The sequence below is a fragment of the Papio anubis genome, chromosome 17, assembly GCF_008728515.1.
Source record: "Papio anubis isolate 15944 chromosome 17, Panubis1.0, whole genome shotgun sequence".
In the NCBI taxonomy this organism is placed as follows: Eukaryota; Metazoa; Chordata; class Mammalia; order Primates; family Cercopithecidae; genus Papio; species Papio anubis.
In genome coordinates, this window is record NC_044992.1 from 56,628,595 (window position 1) to 56,648,366 (window position 19,772).

At 40.8% G+C, this 19,772-nt stretch overlaps 2 protein-coding genes and 1 pseudogene across 4 annotated transcripts in view; 2 read left to right on the plus strand and 1 right to left on the minus strand.

The window, feature by feature from the left end:
- The window catches only part of MILR1 (mast cell immunoglobulin like receptor 1), a 32,842-nt gene extending 31,377 nt beyond the window's left edge, over positions 1–1,465 (plus strand). For all 3 annotated transcript variants that reach the window (XR_002518174.2, XM_009191027.4, XM_009191024.4), the window contains one exon: positions 511–1,465. Coding sequence is in view for 1 of the 3 variants with exons in the window: in XM_009191027.4 (XP_009189291.1) it covers positions 511–548 (38 nt within the window). In the remaining 2 variants the exon portion in view is untranslated. The remainder of the gene's footprint in view (positions 1–510) is intronic.
- On the minus strand, positions 848–19,772 carry POLG2 (DNA polymerase gamma 2, accessory subunit). The gene is made up of 8 exons (XM_003913300.4): positions 19,033–19,772; positions 15,234–15,360; positions 15,006–15,111; positions 13,149–13,322; positions 8,027–8,167; positions 5,174–5,254; positions 3,422–3,522; positions 848–1,051 (listed from the first exon to the last, which is right to left on the minus strand). Exons 1-8 carry the CDS (start codon positions 19,592–19,594, stop codon positions 886–888), a joined length of 1,458 nt encoding a protein of 485 aa, XP_003913349.3. The 5' UTR covers positions 19,595–19,772; the 3' UTR covers positions 848–885.
- Positions 13,758–14,345, plus strand: LOC103878918 (annotated as a pseudogene).

Consider the following 19,772-nt stretch of genomic DNA (forward strand, 5'->3'; position numbering starts at 1 on the left):
TTTACAGACACTGTCAGTTGGAATTTTTGTCAAGTTGGTAACAATGGGATATTTTACACAATCATATCAACACAGAAAAGATTTCTTATAAACATAGATATTAGACAGGAAACAAACCGCAATAGATGACATCTAACATATATTTTAGTTTGCTTTTCAAAAATCCATAAATACTCTAAGTTTTAAAAGTTTATTTTTAGGTTAATTTTTGATACCTGACAGTATAGATGTGGCAGATTCCATAAAGACCTTTTCCTTCCTGGTAACAAAGCCCATTTCTGAGAGAGGAAGATACTATCGCAGCCTCAAGGAATAAATTGTTTGATCTAAATCATTTTCATTCCCTTGGAGAGTAATTTGTCTAGAAATCATCATTTGACTTAGTTCTGACCAAAGAGATGTAAAGACATCTTCCAACTGGGATGTCTGGAAAAGTTTTTACTTTCCTAATTTAAAAAGGAAGAGTCTTGGCTGACTAGCTCTTGTCTCTTTAACTTTTCTCCTAACTAGATACACAGCCACCTATGATCCTGAAGCGACAATTCTAAAGATAAACACCAGCGTACGAAAAGATGGCAGAACAGAAAGTGCGTCCCTGGGTCCCTAACTATAGGAACAGTAATACTCGCTTTGGACAGTCTACCCTGTAGCGTTCTTGTATATGAGAAAAACAAACCCCAATTTGCTTAATCCAGTATAGATTTTTGTTTCTTGTAGCTGAACATATTCCTGATACAATGAAAGACATCAAAAATATAAACACTGAATGAAAGCAAGCACCACAAATGTCCACTTCATAAGTGCAAAGGGGCTAGAAATAAATCTGAGTGAACATAAGACAACCAAATTAGGAAAGAAGAATATTTATTATACAAATATAAAAATCTATACATTCTTAGCTGATGATATATACTTAATCAAAAAGTCTTTTAATTTGGATATATGCATCATTTCCTTCATTGTCGTGTCTCTGCTTCTCAGATGTATTAATCCATTCTCCAAAGTAGTTTCAGTGATCAAAACTGTGAAGAGGATACTCATTTCATCATACCTAAGAACAAAGTAGTTAAATAGACACATGAGCACAAATGTAAATGATAAATTCCTCCATGTTGCCAGCTGTCATGCCAGTGTCCATGCACTCTCAAGAGTCACAAACTCAGTCAGGGCTTGAGGGTGATCAAAAAAACCCAACATTTGTAAAGTTCTGAATCGTATTTAAAGTAAACTTTTCAGACAGTTTCTAACTTATTGCTAGAGCTGAAAAGTCATAAAATAAAATCAAATCTGAGAATAAACACTGGTACCTCAACACATCATTTGGGCATTTGGGGTGATATCACAGATGAACCTCATAATCTCCGCCTTTTGGTTCTTGGACGCAATCTGAGAACAATTATTTTAGATGGAAGTCTCTTACAATAAACAATATTATAATAAAGATGCAATTTGGTATAACAAATTATACGGAAGTCTCTTACAATAAACAATATTATAATAAAGATGCAATTTGGTATAACAAATTATACCAAAATCATGTTTCATTTATTACTGAGTATGTTAGCTTATAGCTTCTAGTTCAGTAATAACCAAACAGACAGACGCACAGCTGACCTTCTGTATGCTTACCAAGTCACACTATCTCATTACTGTTTCTTTCTTTTGTAGGACTCCATCAGAAACTTTTTATTTCTCTGTTTATTGTCTATTTTGTCCTCCTAGAACATAAGCCATAGTATGGCCAGGCGTGGTGGCTCATGCCTGTAATCTCAGCACTTTGGGAGGCCGAGGTGGGCGGATCACGAGGTCAGGAGTTCGAGACCAGCCTGGCCAACATAGTGAAACCCCATCTCTATTAAAACTACAAAAAATTAGCTGGGCATGGGGTGCCTGTAATCTCAGCTACTAGGGAGGCTGAGGCAGGAGAATCACTTGAACCCGGGAGGCAGAGGTTGCAGTGAGCCGAGATCACACCATTGCACTCCAACCCGGGAGACAGTGTGAGACTCTGTCTAAAAAAAAAAAAAAAAGAATAGTAAATTTTTCTATCTTGTTCACTACTATATCAAAGTGCATAAAATATAGTAGGTACCTAATAATATTTTCATAAAAATATCCTGGGACAACAAAACCTTTACCATATAAAGAACAACTGCAACTTGATAATGTCCACATGGCTCAAAGTATAAGATTTTAGAACCTGAGAGGACAAGAAAGTTCAAGTGCTGCCCCTTCATTTTATATGTAATAAAACCATTAGATGCTCTAATTATAGAAAACTACTTTTCTTTGGACATCATCTGAAAGGTGTATTTTTTTTTTTTTTTGAGAAGGAGTCTTGCTCTGTTGCATAGGATGGAGTGCAGTGGCTTGATCTCAGCTCACTGCAACCTCTGCCTCCTGGGTTCAAGCAATTCTCCTGCCTCAGCCTCCCAAATAGCTAGGACTACAGGCACAAGCCACCATTGTTGGGTAATTTTTTGTATTTTTAGTAGAGACGGTGTTTCGCTATGTTGGCCAGGTTGGTCTTGAACTCCTGACCTCAGGTGATCCGCCCACCTTGACCTCCCAAAGTGCTGGGATTACAGGTGTGAGCCACTATGCCTGGCCTGGAAGGTGTATTTTAACAAATTTTCAGAGAACTGAAGATCAAAACACAATGCTTCACAACTTTTCACCCAAAAGATACGCATTCAACGCAAAAAGTTTTAAAAAAATAACAAGAATGGATTATTTAAAAACAACAATTAATGAAATAGCATGGGGTGAGACTAGACACAGACAGCTCAATTAGGAGATGATTTCAATAATCCAGGCAAGAGATATTGTTGACTCTAGCTTGGGTAGTGGCAGCGAAGACAGAGATGGATTTGAGATACATTTAGAAGGCAAGCTTACAGCATTTGGTGATGGACTAGATATAGAGTATAAGGAAAAGGGAGGAGTTAAGGATGACAGCCAGTTTCTCTGTCTTGAGCAATTGGGTGAACAGAGGTGCCAATCCCTTAGAAGACTAGAATAGACTATCCCTCCAGAATAGAATTCCTTTCCACTCAGTCTCGGAATGGACCACAATGCCAGCAAAGACAGGCATTCCACTCATATTCCTTCAGTCTTGATTCAACACATGCTGTCTACATACATACTTTCATCCATAAGTGGATAAGCTGAGGTATACAAACTTCATGCCATTAAGTCTTGGAACTGCACATGGCATGTGCTCAAACACACTTTGCTGAATCCTGTTCCCTGCTGTAGCAATGAACTAAGTATACATAGTTCTGTAAAAGGGGAAGTGAGGAATAATTTAAAATTATATTTTATATATAAATTTAGAAAAGATTTGTTTCTGTAATTCATAAGGAGACATAATCAAAAACTGTTGAAGAAATACACTCTTTAATGATAATACAAGTCTTACTTTGAATAAAGTTGTTCCAATGAGGACTGCATAGTTTCCAAATAACCAGGCCACACAGAAATTCCATTTTCTAGTAACTCATTAAATAGCCCTTGACAAACCTAGAAAGAAATAGAAAAACTTCAAATATGAAAGAAATAATGATAGTTAAGAGTGATTATCCTATTTTTGTGAAGCCACAGATCACCCTCTTCAATCTCTAAAATGGGTATGTTTCTTTATGTGATGTTAATGTTTATAACTTCCATATCATATACTTCATAAATTGTATACTTCTGAAAATGAAGTAAGCATTGCAAAGCTGAGTACTAAATGCCAATCTTCTGAGAAATCTGTATGCCAAATAAGAATTTTTATTATCATCATTCAAAACACAAAATCAAAACAGATTCTGTCAGAAAAAAAACCAGGAGATGCAAAGGGCTGTATGAACTCAGAGCCCTCATCTGAGAGGTGAGACCTGAGCCCTAGGTTATACCACCAAGTCAGGAAGAGGAAGAAGAGCCAGGAAAGAAAAAGGATGAGGAAAAGGAGAGGAGTACTCCAGAAGCCAACCATGGAAATTGTTTCGAGACTGATCAACCAATTTCACTGGAATGCTGGAGACAAAAGCTTGACTGGAAATACAGAAGTAATGATGAATAAATGACATAGTAAACTTTACTGTTTTCTTAACAAGCAATAGGGAAACAAAACAAAGCATAATTTAAAACCCCCTTAACAGTCTAGCACCAACAGTCCAGAGCAGGGTTCCTTACCCTGGCACTGCTGACCCAGGGTGTTTAGCAGCATTCCTGGCCTCCAGGAGAGGCCCGCAGCACCCTCCCACTCTTAGGACAACCACAAATCTCTCCAGACGTTACTAAATGGTGACTGAGCTACATCACCCTAGGAGTTTCCTAGCTGTAAGTGTATTAGGGAGGCTGCCATACCCTCGGAGAAAATGTGGGACATAAGCCAGTATCTTCTTTGAGTTCACTATCTCCCATCTTCCCAGACCTCTCCACAGAAGCCAGGGTCAGAAAGCTGGGGGACTCTCAAAGTCTTTAAATCTTTTTAGTGTCCACGTTCACGTCTGGACTGGGTCTCAATTACCCAGACAGAAATGATGACTGCTGAAGGAGTCTCTGGAACGAAATGAAAGCCATCCCCCATGGCTTTTCTTAAGAGTATTTAATCATCAGAACAAATTAGAAAAATCAAATCATATATCTAGAATATTTGAATATAGTCAGTTATCAAAAGTGTTAAGTTCAAAGGGGAAAGGCTAGGCACGGTGGCTCACGCCTGTAATCCCAGCACATTGGGAGGCCGAGGTGGGTGGATCACTTGAAGTCAGGAGTTAGAGACCAGCTTGGCCAACATGATGAAACCCTGTCTCTACTAAAAATACTAAAAAATTAGCCAGGTGTGGTCACCTGTAATCCTATCTACTAGGGAGGCTGAGGCAGGAGAATTGCTTGAACCTGGGAGGCAGAGTTTGCAGTGAGCCGAGATCGTGCCACTGCACCCTGATTAGGGATGTTAGGTTGAGCATCCCTAATCAGAAAACCCAAAATCCAAAATGCTCCAAAACCTGAAACCTTGAGTTCAAAGGAAATGCTCATCAGAACATTTAAGATTTTGGATTTTTGGATTAGAGATGCAAATATACCAAAAAAATCCGAGATCCAAAACAGTCCTGGTCCAAAGTGTTTTGGACAATACTCAACCTGTAATTAAAATCATGACATTTAAACTCATTTAACTCACCTGTCTTAGTTCCAATGTGGGGCCTCTTCCTACATCCAAAGCAACCTTAATAGGGGCTAAACAAGGGTGAAGTTTAAGTACCTAAGGCAATTAAATGGGGGAAGGAGAAGACAGGAAAGGGGGAAAAAAGCATAGTTTGTTTAAATATAACAAAAGTTTAAATATAACACAAGTATTAACAAACACAGTTTCTTAACAGTTACAATTTTCTGTGTGAAAACAGAAGTTAGCTGAGGTCATAAAAACACCATGTAATAACATACTCAGCTGCCTCCAGATCTCTCCACTTAGATGTTTGACAGAAAGAAATTAAATTGGCCAGGCATGGTGGTGCATGCCTGTAATGCCAGCACTTTGGGAGGCTGAGGCAGGTGCATTCCTTGAGCTCAGGAGTTTGAGACCAGCCTGGGCAACACGGTGAAAACTTCTATCAAAAAAACAACAACAAAAAATTAGCTGGGTGTGGCACACACCAGTAGTCCCAGCAACTCAGGTGGCTAAGGTGGGAAGAATGCTTGACCTGGGAGGTCAAGGCTGCAGTGAGCCCAAGATCATGCCACTGCATTCCAGTCTGGGGGACAGAGTGAGATCCTGTCTCAAAAAAAAAAAAAAAAAAAAAAAAAAACAACAACAACAAAAAACAAATTAACCTGAGACCTTCCCATTTTCTGACAACTCCCTCAGTCAAAATGCTTCTTCCAAGCATCACTTTGGACCCTACCAGCCAGGGCCACGTGGCTTAGCATTTCAACTTTCTCTCTCTTGTCAAAAACTACTGTTCCTCTCTTTATATATATATATTTTTTAATTAAAAAATTAATTTTTTTTTTTTTTTTCCAGACAGGGTCTGGCTCTGTTGCCCAGGCTAGAATGCTCCACTCACTGCCTCACTGCAACCCCCGTCTCTGGGCTCAAGCCATCCTCCCCCTTCAGCCTCCTAAGTAGCAGGGACTACAGGTGCCCACCACCATGCCCAGCTAGTTTTTAGTATTTTTTTTTGTAAAGACAAAGTTTTGCCATGTTGCCCAGACAGACTGGTCTCCAACTCCTGACCTGAATGATCCACCCACCTTGGCTTCCCAAAGTGCTGGGATTACAGGCGTGAGCCATTCAGCCCAGCCTGCTCTTCTCATTCATTAATTCATCCAACAAACATTTTAATGCCTCTGATACCAGGAATAGTTCCAGGTGCTAGGGGCAAAAATCTCTGTCTCTCGTGGCAGGGAGAAACAGACAATAAAAATAAGTAAATAATATATGTGAAGGTGGTAGGTGCTAAAAAAGGAAGAAGATGGAACATGCTGGCAAGGGGCAGGCTGGGCGAGGTTTTCAGCAACTTTAAGGTGGTCAGAGAAGGTCCTTTCCCTATGGTGACACTTGAGAGGACACTTGAAAGGACACTTGAAAGGAGGTGGGGGGACAAGACGTGGATGATGGAGAAAGAGCACTCTAGGCAATGGGGAATACAAATGACGGCTCTGAGCTGGCAGCATCTCCGGCATGTTCTAGAAATAGCAAGGTCAGTGCTGTTGGAGCAGACTGAGTGAGGTGGAGAATAGCAGATCAAAAAGAGGGCTTCGGTTTTTCCTGAGTGAGATGAGCAGCTTTCCCGGAAGGCTCTGAGCAGAGGAGCAACACAACATGCACCTTTGAACAGAGCCACTCTATCGGGGGAGGAGGGGTGGCGGTGGCTTATAGCAGGGTGGTAGCAGGGGACAGGCTAGGAAGTGGTCAGACTCAGGATATGTTTTGAAGTTAGAGTCAAACAGGATTTGCTGACGGTTTGGAAGTGGAGTATAAGAAAAATAAAGGATTCCTTTCTTTATTAGCTACATACCATTTATAACCCCCATCCCCCAGAACAATTTCTATAATCAGACTTCTCCATGGCTATAGCAGGCTAAATGAACACTGTATAAATTACTTAACTAAGCAGAGTGGTTTCCTACAAACTCATGGTTTCCAATCCCAGCTGAACACTCAACTCAACATTACTTGTTAAAACTTTTGATTTGGGGCAGCTTCCTTTTATCTTCAAAGGGTATATGACTATTCCCCACTCGTGCCATTTAAACCCCCACTCTTCCACCTTTAAACTAATAGTGCCTCCTAAATCCCTGAGAAAACAGAGGGTATCAGTAAAATGTCCTTCAAAGGCCAAAAAGCCCAGTAGCCTTTTTATTATCTCACTATCCTTTTTTTCTTCCCTGCTGTTTCAAATAACTCCTTTTCAAGACACATTCCTCTACTTGGGCTCTTGATCCCATCCTGACCCCTCCTGTTTCCTTCATCTTGCCCCATTAGTCATTTATTTTCTCTCCTATAACTTCAACTTCTCCTCTCAATTTTCTTTGATCCATAAAAATAATCCAAGTGCACGTTCATGCACTAAAATCAGCCTTTCCAGGCCCACATCTAGCTCCTCTGATCCAGCGACCAGCCATGTGGCACGAGACCAGAAGCCAGATACCCGGGGGCAGAGAGGTCAACAGCACTGGTGTCCCTGATCCGGTCTTTCTTCCTCCTGTGTACCAATGCTTCAGCTTCTGATACAAATGGAAGCCACCAATGGAAAGGTTCAGGGGCTAGGAGTCACAGAGACAGCTGTCTGTTCACAATTAAACAGAAATGCCTTTGGGAATACTTATTAGGGATGCCTTGTTCTATTCTGTGAGAACCTGATTCTTATTCCTGTGGCCAGATTCTAAAAAAACTAAAAAATATTTAGACTACATGCACTAAATTTATTATTCACAGTTTATGTTAGAAACCAAGCACACTAACATTAAGAAAAAAATAACAACAACCCATATTTTTAGTTTCCCAAGCCTATCTCTAAAACACCAACAGCACCTTTCTATGAAGATTTTTCTTTCTTGTAAAGGAGTTCTCCGTCAGCTGAAGAGCATCATAGAGGTAGGCCAGCATGCCTCGGTCTAGATCCCCATTTACAGACAGAACACAAGGAACCACATTTTTTCGTCCATCTCGGCCCTTCACAGAAAAACAGAAGAAAAATAAAGAATCATTTCACGGAACTGTTTTTTTTTTTTTTTTTTTCCCCTGAGACGGAGTCTCACTCTGTTGCCTGGCCAGGCTGGAGTGCAGTGGTGTGATCTCAGCTCACTGCAACGTCCACCTCCCAGGTTCAAGTGATTTCTCCTGCCTCAGCCTCCCGAGTACATATTTTAGACTTACACAATCGGAATATAAAAGTAAAGTTTCATTTTACAAAGCACCCACTCTGTACCAGGCCCGTGGTAGGCACTGGGCCCAAGAAGACGATAAAGATGCATTCTCTGCTCTCAGTGAGTCCAGTGTTTCATCAGCGAGGCCCAAATGTGAATTTTAAAACTATGGTGCTTGGTTGGGCTCTATCCCAGAGATTCTGAACGAACTCAACTGAAGTGGGACCTAGGCATCAATTTTTTCAACAGCCCTACAAACTATTTATTTAATGCTTCTGAGCTAAGAGTTAGTATTCAGAAAGGTAACCCTTTTTTTTTTTTTTTTTTTTTTAAATACAGCCAGAGTCTCGCTCTGTCACCCAGGCTGGAGTGCAATGGCGTGATCTCACCTCACTGCCAACCTCCACCACCCGGGTTCAAGTGATTCTCTTGCCTCAGTCTCCTGAGTAGCTAGGACTACAGGCGCAAACCACCATGTCCGGCTAATTTTTTTTCTATTTTTAGTAGAGACAGGGTTTCACCATATTGGCCAGGTTGTTCTCAAACTCCTCAGCTCAGGTGATCCACCCACCTCAGCCTCCCAAAGTGCTGGGATTACAGGCGTGAACCACTGTGCCCGGCCTAGAAAGGTAACACTTTAAGTAAAAATTGTTCCCTGATTATTCATAAAGTTCAGAAGAGGCCTTAGGGAAAAAAATGGTGTGCTTTAGGGAAAGGGATTTGGAGTATGATTTTCTGAAATGTAAAGTTATTTTCATAAAAAAAAATCTTTTAAAAACTTACTTTTTGCATTAAAGCCATAATTATGAAAATAAACTACATCATAGTACATGATATGAATTAAGTATTGATAAACAGACTTACTTCTCTAAATTGAAGAGGAATCATTTCAAATTTCTTAAAAATTTCAATCCTAGAAATTTTTTAAGTTTTGGATAAAAACAGTTGCACTTTCATCTTTCTTTTTTTGTAAATCATTATTCACCTGGATATTCATGTAATTTTTAAAAATACTTAAATAACCACCTTTGGCTAGAGTCACAGAACAAAAAAAAAAAGAAAAAGAGAAAAGCCCACAAATTTAAATCCTCAGCTTCTGTTAATTATTCATGATCAACTAGTCTTCATTAATACATATATATACTGACATTTTAAACCTATTTGAATTGCATATGATACTTTAAAGATTCACAAGAATTTGCCCTCAAAGGCAATAAACTTTCTGATACCTGGGACTCTATTCTACCAGTTATATTTCACACAGTTACAGAACTGATAGTTAATAAGATAAACTGGGCTGGGAGCAGTGGCTCATGTCTGTAATCCCAGCACTTTGGGAGGCCACGGTGGACGAATCACTTGAGTTCAGGAGTTCGAGACCAGCCTGGCCAACATGGTGAAACCCTATCTCTACTAAAAAGACAAAAATTAGCTGGGCGTGGTGGTGCATGCTTGTAGTCCCAGCTACTCGGCAGGCTGAGGCATGAGAATCACTTGAACCCAGGAGGTAGAGGTTGCAGTGAGCAGATATTGTGCCACTATACTCCAGCCTGGGTGACAGAGTGAGACTCCATCTCAAAAAAAAAAAAAAAAAAAAAAAAGGACAAACTCAAGTATTGACAGATTCTGTGGTGTGATATGAATCAAACAAAATCTAAATCTGAATCTTTAAGTATGAAGAATGCTTTAGGCTGGGCACAGTGACTCACTCCTATAATCCCAGCACTTTGGGAGGCCAGGGCAGGAGGATCACTTGAGTCCAGGAGTTTGAGACCAGCCTGGGCAACATGGCAAGATCCCATCTCTATTTAAAACAAACAAACAAAAAACTGTTTAATGTTTTCTAATTTTTTGAAAATTGGATATCCAACAATGTCAGGATATCTGGTGGCAACTCTTCTAACAATATCTGATTTTTCACACCATCCAGAACAAATTATTTTCTATCCTAACTGTTTTTCAGCCTTTATTGGTCTGCTTCACTGTTCTCTAAAAAATATATTTGGACATTAACTATAAAATCAACTAAAAACATATACAAAACGGCCTAAGAGGCTGGGTGCAGTGGTTCACGCCTATAATCTCAGCACTTTGGGAGGCTGAGGCAGGAGGATCGCTTGAGCCCAGGAGTTCAAGACCAGCCTGAGCAACACAGTGAGACCCCGTCTCTATTAAATAATTTTTAGAAAGAAATGGCCTGAGAAACATTTCAAGAAAGCATACTAAATGACAGAAATTCTACTTAATATTTTATAACATGGTCAACTAATGATGAATAATTTTGTGAACTTTGGAAACAGAAAAGGAACAGTGTCATGGAAGAAAAAATTTCTGCAATAGGAAAACTCTTCATTAGTGAAAATGATACCAATAAAAGAACAAAATAATCTGGGCTTGGTGGCTACACATGTAATCTTAGCACTTAGAAAGGCAGAGGCAGGAGGACAGCTTGAGCCCAGGAGTTCAAGACCAGACTGGGTAACATAGTGAGACCCCATTCTTCATACAAAAGAAAGAAAAAAAAAAAGAACAAAATAAGAGACTAATAGTGACAATACAAAAATCATCTTTAAATCCCTAGGCACAAGGTTGAGCTGTTCTTTAACTATGATAATTAACCAATAAGTTTCATTTGAGAGCTGAATACCCCAAAATGAAGTGTGATGGTGGTGGAGTTAAAGGAAAATGTTCACCAGTTAAGCCTTCTAGTTTTTCATTAGTTATTCATATTTAAAAACTCCAGCCTGGTCAATATGGTGAAACCCTGTCTCTACTAAACATACAAAAATTACCCGGGCGTGGTGGCGCGTGCCTGTAGTCCCAGCTACTCAGGAGGCTGAGGCAGAAGAACCACTTGAACCTGGGAATTGCGACACTGCACTCTGGCCTGGGCAACAGAGTGAGACGCCGTCTCAAAAAACAAAAAAATTAAAATTAATCTACTTTCTACTCATTATATATAAACTCCTATGTTTTTGCTATGTATTTTTTCTTTTTTTTGTTGAGACATAGTCTCATCCTATTGTACAGGCTGGAGTGCAGTAGGCACAGTCTTGGCTCACTGATGATCCTGGAACAATATATTGCTACAAAAGGTAAGGAAGTGCTCGTCAAGACAATGATGGAGATATGTCAAAAGGACACTGGCCAAGTCTAGGACAATTTGACCATCAAAATAAATAATGACAGTAACACACTGTAACCTACTGAGAAAGTAATCTGTGAATCCATACCAATATAAAAAAAAATGGGGGAGAAGGAAAAGCTCTACTCTACAGTATATTGCTGACCAGTAAATCTAGAAGGAATGATGGAATTTGGTTTAAAAAAACAAAAAAAAAAAAACAAAAAAAAAAGGAAAGGGGAAAAAAACACCATTGGCAAATCTCATAGTACTAACTGATTTCAGCAAGAATCATCAAGGGATGCTGCAATCAGTAAGGCAAAATTTGGTGACATGGCCAAACATGGTGACTCATTCCTATAATCCAAGCATTTTGGGAGGCTGAGGCAGGAGGATTGCTTCATCCCAGGAGTTTGAGACCAGCCCAGGAAACAAAGTTAGACCCCGTCTCTACAAATATTAAACAATTAGTCAGGTGCGGTGATACATGCTTGTAGTCCTAGCTACTTGGGAGGCTGAGACAGGATTGCTTGAGCTCAAGAGTTTGAGGTTGCAGTGAGCTATCACCACACCACTGTGTTTCAGCCTGAGCGATAGAGTGAAATCCTGTCTCAAAAAAAACCCTTTAAAGAAAAAAAAAAAAAAAAATCACCATTTGGCAAACCTCACAGTAATAACTGATCTGGGCAAGAATCATCAATGGATGCTGCAACCAGTAAGGCAAAATTTGGTGACAAAGAAATTATCTGCATCATCTTAAAGTATCTGCCCACGACACTTAATTAATTACTAATTTTTTTTTTTTTTTAGATGGAGTCTCACTCTGTCGCCAGGCTGGAGTACAGTGGCACGATCTTGGCTCACTACAACCTCCACCTCCCGGGTTCAAGCGATTCTCCTATCTCAGCCTCCCAAGTAGCTGGGACTATAAGGGCATGCCACCACACCCAGCTAATTTTTGTATTTTCAGTAGAGACAGGGTTTCACCATGTTGGCCAGGATGGTCTCAATCTCTTGACCTTGTGATCCTCCCACTTCAGCCTCCCAAAGTGCTGGGATTACAGGCATGAGCCACCGCGCCTGGCCATTAGTTAATTCATAAGTACAAAATATTTATTAACTTTACATTGGAGAAATCTGGTAGACACAATCTTAACTAAATGATAAAAGTTAACATCACCAGTAACACTCCTCATGACACACTGAGAAGAGAGCAGCACCACTTCTGTAGTACTCCCGACAAAAATATATAAATCACGTGGAAACAGCAGACAGATCCCAGTCAAGGCATATTCTACAGACTAACTAGACTGTACTCTTCAAAAATGTCAAGGTCACGCAGGACAAGAGGAACTGTTCATTTGAAGGAGAGTAAAGGCATATGACAACTACATGAAAGATAAGATCTTGGACCTACAAAGGCCATTATTGAGATAATCAGTTCAATTTGTAGGGCTCGGTGGCAATAGTGGATTACTGTTAATTTCCTGATTTTGATGGTTGGATTGTAGTTATGTAGGTGAGTGTCTCTGCATCTGAAAAATACACAATGAAGTATTAAGGGGTCATGGAACACCATGTTTGCACCTTATTCTCAAATGGTTCAGAAATGATTATAGAGAATCTGGGTAAAAAATACATAGGAGCTCGAGGTAAAACATACATGCAATTTAGATACGTTGCCAGGATACATGTGTAAAAGTTCTTGATCTCCTAGGTTCCACAGGGTTTCTATTGGCTCCTTTCCCCAGGGAAAACTGTAGTAAAGTTTGTTTCCTTTCCTGCCTTCTTCATCCTGACAGTCACTGCTGCTGAAGTTAGATGGACTCATGGCAAACTGGAAAAGAAAATTTAAGTTTGTCTTAACATATAAATACATGCTAATTTAACTCTACTCCCATAATTATCTGTAAGAATTTAAATTGATACTTTTTAATTCAGCAAATGTGTGAAACTAGTCAAGTCCTGAAAACAAATTTTAAAATATATTCTAATTTAGTTTTTTTTTTTTTTTTTTGAGATGTGTCTCATTCTGTTGCCCAGGTTAGAGAGTGCAGTGGCTATTCACAGGTGCAATCATAGCTCACTGCTGCCTCCTACTGCTGGCCTCAAGCAATCCTCCTGCCTTAGGATTCAGAGTAGCTGGGACCACAGGTTGCTGAAATTTAATTTTTAAAAAGTGAAAATACTGGCTGGGCGCAGTGGCTCATGCCTGTTATCCCAGCTCTTTGGGAGGCCGAGGCAGGGGGATCACTTGAGCTTAGGACTTCGAGACCAGCCTGGGCAACAGAGCAAGACTTCATCTCTACAAATAATAAAAGAAGTTGCAGTGAGTTGTGACTGTGCAACTGCACTCCAGCCTGGGCCAAAGAGTGAGATTATGTCTCTAAAAAAACGAAGATGGCGTCAGTTGTACCAGTGAAGGACGAGACACTTCTGGAGGTCAAACTAGGGGAGCTGCCAAGGTGGATCTTGATGTGGGACTTCAGCCCTAGTGGCACTGCTAGAGCGTTTCGAAGAGGTTACTACTGGTACTACAACAAGTACATCAACATGAAGAAGGGGAGCATCTCAGGGTTTACCATGGTGCTGGCGGCCTACATGCTCTTCATCTACTGCCTTTCCTACAATGAGCTCAAGCACGAGTGGCTACGCAAGTACCCTGAAGAATACACACTCTGTACTCCCCCAACAACCTTCTTGGCCAGAGCCCCTCCATAAGGAACACAATCTCGATTGTTGCTGAATCCTTTCATATCCTAATGGGAATTAACCTCCAAATATAAGATGACTGGTACTTGTGGAAAAAAAAAACAATAACAAAAACAGACAACAAAAATAAAAGTGAAAATACTGAGTATATTGCTTAAAGTATTGTTTTTTAGTAGGAAAGAACTACAGAGAAAAAACTGTTGATGTTATCCAGCCTTTTCATGGCCAGTGAGGAAGAGGGGATGTTAACCATGAACTAAACTGGGATAAAGAAGAAAGTAACAGATAGTCCAGTCCTCATTCTTACCCTTCTGTGAAGTTCTTGATGACTCGTGATTATTCCATACAGTTTAAATGGGTATTTGGGGATGTCTGAGTCGGGAAATGGTAACATAACACATGGCGAGACAAAAATGCTTACTTCAACTCTTTTCTTCAGTGAGTACTAAAACTTGATTATCAATTACAGAGCCATTTTGACTAATATGGAAAGTTCATGGAGGTAGGTAGGAAAAGCTGAAGCTGTGACAATGGTCAAGGGTCAAACTCTACATCAGCCAGAAATGCTAGGTGAGGGCTTTGAATTTCACCTTATACAGAAAGGCTAATCAACAAACACATCTGAGTCCAACAAATGTTTTTACCAAAGTAACTTTGTAATCTGGAACAATGAAAACCATTACAAAGAGGTTATTTGTATAACATATTAATAGCTACATACATCAAATAAAATTTCATGTATGTCAGAAGAATTACCACTGATACATTATGACAGTTTATTAACTATTAAAGTTTATTGTTGCAGTACCTTTCTCCACCACTGGAGTCGATGACGTAACCAGAAATCAAGCCATTGGTTTGAAGTTCTCGCAGGAGTAAACCATACTAATGAAGCTTCAGTCTTCTCACCAATTCTTTAGATATAAAAAATATCACGAAGTTAGCTTATCTGAAAATTATATAATCTATCCCAAGTGGAAATGACTGGTTTTTGACTATTTAAATACAAGGCCAAGTTATTTGCCACTTTTTATACCTTTTAACACCATTTGGTATCTGCTTAGTGTCAAAAACAGGATGAAAACACACTCCAATCTGAGCAAGGCCATAAGGTAGCCTCTTGTTTACCAGATTCAGGCAATTAACATAGTGTTCCAAGGCACCTGTCAAAACATAAATCATTGTATACATCTAGTCCACAAACCCAAATCACTTTTGTCAATAGACACATCAATAGTAGTAATAATGTTAACACAGCAGTACAAGTATCATGGAGCTATAAAGACAGATCTTGGCCGGGCTCGGTGGCTCATGCCTATAATCCCAGCACTCTGGGAGGTCGAGGTGGGCAGATTGCTTGAGCTCAGGAGTTCTGAGACCAGACTGGGCAACACAGCAAAACCTCACCTCTAAAAATATACAAAAATAAGCCAGGCATGATGGTGTGTGCCTTGTAGTTCCAGCTACTTGGAAAGCTGGTAGGTGGATCACTTTAGCCTGGGAGGCCAAGGTTGCCGTGAGCTGGGATGGTGCCACTGTGCTCCAGCCTGAGTAACAGAGTGAGACCCTGTCGATCACCACTTAATTCTAGGTAGTTTCACCCCGACTTTTTAGTTTGAAGTTTTCTTTTCTTTTTTCTGAGATGGAGTCTCGCTCTGTCGCCCAGGCTGGAGTGCAGTGGCGTGGTCTCGGCTCATTGCAGCCTCCGCCTTCCGGGTTCATGCCATTCTCCTGCCTCAGCCTCCCTAGTAGCTGGGACTACAGGCGCCCGCCACCATGCCCAGCTAATTTTTTTTGTATTTTTAGTAGAGACGGGGTTTCACCGTGTTAGCCAGGATGGGCTCCATCTCCTGACCTCGTGATCTGCCCACCTCAGCCTCCCAAACTGTTGGGATTACAGGCATGAGCCACCTTGCCCAGCAAAGATTTTCAAATCTACAAGAAAGTTTAAAAAATAATAAACATCCATATAGAGTGAACACTTGTATACCCTTTACCTAGATTCATCAATTATCAATATTTTGCTACATTTTTTTTCTTGTTCACTCCCAAATACTGCAGCATGCATCTTCTAAAAATAAAAATATTTCCTATATACCATTATACCACCATAAAAAGTGAACCATAATACCACAATATAATCTAACATATGGCAGATATTTTATTTGTTCCAATTTTCACCCCAAATATCTTTCACTGTTCTCTTTCTTTCCAATTAAGATTCATGTATGGCATTCTGAGTAGGTTTCTTTCATCTCTTTGAATCTAGAACATTTCCCCTGACTCCTTTCCCCCTTAATTTTGCTATTAATGACACTAACTTTTGAGTCCAGTTTAGTCACAGATTATCCCACATTTGGAATTTGTCTGATTGTTTCCTTATGATTTAATTTCGGCTAATCATTTTTAGCAAAATACTACATAGTAGATGTGTGTATCTTATTGCATAATAACAGGAGGAACATGTTATCAAGTTATTCCACTACTGATGACACCAAATTTGATTACTTGGTTAAGGTAGTAAATATCCACTCCCCAATAATATCCTGCTCCCCAACAGTATTTCACCCAATATTTTAGAATCCATTGATGACTGTTGCTTGAATCAATTGTATCAGGGATTGCAATATTAAGAAATGGTGAATTTTCTTTTTTTTTTTTTTTTTTTTTTTTTTTTTTTTGAGACGGAGTCTGGCTCTGTCACCCGGGCTGGAGTGCAGTGGCCGGATCTCAGCTCACTGCAAGCTCCGCCTCCCGGGTTTACGCCATTCTCCTGCCTCAGCCTCCCGAGTAGCTGGGACTACAGGCGCCCGCCGCCTCGCCCGGCTAGTTTTTTGTATTTTTTTAGTAGAGACGGGGTTTCACCGTGTTCGCCAGGATGGTCTCGATCTCCTGACCTCGTGATCCGCCCGTCTCGGCCTCCCAAAGTGCTGGGATTACAGGCTTGAGCCACCGCGCCCGGCCGTGAATTTTCTAATGTATCTTTCCTTCTACATTTATTCCATAGATTCTGTAAAAACATAAGCTTTCTCTACCTCTTCCCCACACTCCCGACCTCTAGGCTCAATTATTTGTTTTTGATTAATACTATGGACTCTCAGATTTTATTTTTTTATTTTTTTTATTTTTTTAAATTTTTTTTATTTTTTTATTTTTTATTTTTTATTTTTTTTTTATTATTATACTTTAAGTTGTAGGGTACATGTGCATAATGTGCGGGTTTGTTACATATGTATACTTGTGCCATGTTGGTGTGCTGCACCCATCAACTCGTCATTTACATCAGGTATAACTCCCAATGCAATCCCTCCCCCCTGGACTCTTAGATTTTAATCAATGTGTTATGATCCATTATCATTAATATGTATCTTAATGTTCAATTTGTCCTAGACGTAGCCAGTGACAACCCTTCTCAAGTCAGCATCTGTGACCTTTTGATATGACCCATTAGTCTTCAAGCAATTCTTTGCTTTTTAGCACCATAAAGTGTTTCAAACTCACCTTGTACTTCCCCTAACCCCAGAACTGGAATCAGCCATTTCTCCCAGTACTGGTTCACCTTAGACAAGATCTGGGCACTAGGTGTGCTCATTGCTACGGAGGGACATTGCTTCTAGGAACATTCAATGAAGAAAGTTAGGAAATATATTTTTAAAAACCATAAGGTTAGGCAGTGTGGCTCACACTTGTAATCCCAGCACTTTGGGAGGCCAAGACGGGCAGATTGCTTGAGCTCAGGAGTTCAAGACCAGCCTGGACAACATGGCAAAACCTCATCTCTACGAAAAACACAAAAATTAGCTGGGTGTGGTGGCATGCGCCTGTAGTCCCAGCTACTTGGGAGGCTGAGGTGGGAGGTTCACCTGAGCCTCAGAGGTTGAGGCTGCAGTGAGCCATGATCACACCACTGCACTACTGCACTCAAGTCTGGGTGACAGAGTGAGACCCATATTCGATTTTAATTTACTCATATTCAATTTTAATTTACCAATTCATATTTAACATTAGTTTATACGTACCTTCTTTTACATATTATCTCTTTTTTTACAATGAAAATCTTGGTTCCTAATAACAACTAACCCAACTATTTGATTTTTTTTTTTGAGAGGGAGTTTTGCTCTTGTCACCCAAGCTGGAGTGCAGTGGTGTGATCTCGGCTCACTGCAACCTCTGCCTCCTGGGTTCAAGCGATTCTCCTGCCTCAGCTTCCCAAGTAGCTTGTTCACTCCCAATACTGCAGCATGCATCTTCTAAAAATAAAAATATTTTTATTTTTATTTAGTTCGCCATCACGGCCGGCTAATTTTTGTCTTTTTAGTAGAGATGGGGTTTCACCATGTTGGCCAGGCTGGTCTCCAACTCCTGACCTCAGGTGATCCACTCGGCTCAGCCTTCCAAAATGCTGGGATTACAGGCGTGAGCCACTGCGCCCGGCCTGGATTTATCCTGTGATACACATGAAATAGTTTCAGAATTATAATTTCAACATTTCTACTTGGAATAAATCTAAGAAAAGTTCAAAATGTCTTTGTAGTTCCTTATGCACTTAGACTACACTGCACTAAATGACAGCACTGTGTTCAAAAGTTGCCCCGTGAAATTGAGAGCGTTTCCAGGTCCTTCGGACAGATTCTTTAAGGAACAGCAATGATTCCAAGGACCAGTTTTCTCCAGGGTAGAGCACTGTTAATATACTTGATTACTTCAAAAAGATGAGAACTAGCTAACTTCTTTTGCATGGGAATAAAGGGCCAGTTGCAATCCCCAAAATCCAGCAAGACTGCCTCGCCTTTCCACCCCACACCTGTTTTGAAGCATGAAATCGTGAAGCATACCGTGAAGAAGGTTCTCCCGTAGTTTCCCAGAAGTTTTTAATACGTTCTCAAGAAATGCTACTAGCTGTTCCTTACTCAGCTCTTTGTCTTGCAAGATTTCGCGTAGAGTTTCTGCAGAAACTAACCTGAAGGCACTGTCCCCGGGTAGCAAAGGGCCTGGTTCGTGGTGGAGAGCGTCCACCGGGAATACCTGCTCCCTGAACACCACCACCGAGGTCCACCATTCTGCGGCGAGGTTCTTCCGCAACTCTACGCCCAAGGGTCCAAAGCCGGGGTGGCACCCACTCAGAAGAGAATCCCGGCTAAGCTGCTGCTTGCTTCCACTTAGGAAATGCCTTCTCTGACAGATCTCTAACAGCGCCTCGCTTCCCTCTCCAGACCCGGGGGCTTCTGGGTGCTCGCCGTTCCCCTCGAGCTCCGCGTGCGACCTCAGGTGTCCTCCTTGGGGGCTACTCCTTTGCGTCAACAGCTCCGGCTGCCCCGCATCTACTCGACCCCCAAATCCAGACAACAGGCACCTGCAGACCTTATTGCAGGCCCTGACGGCAACACGAGAGCGCATCTCCCTCCGAAGTTAAAGAGCACGCTCTCCCATCACTCAGCGTATCCCAACAAGCCGCCACCACCGTTAACAGAATCCGGGCAGGCCAGGGCGCAGGCGCAACGGAGGTGAGCGTGCTTGCGGGCGGCAGGCCCCACCCCGGAAGCGCATCTCTGCGTTCCGGCGGCTGCCTTCCCCC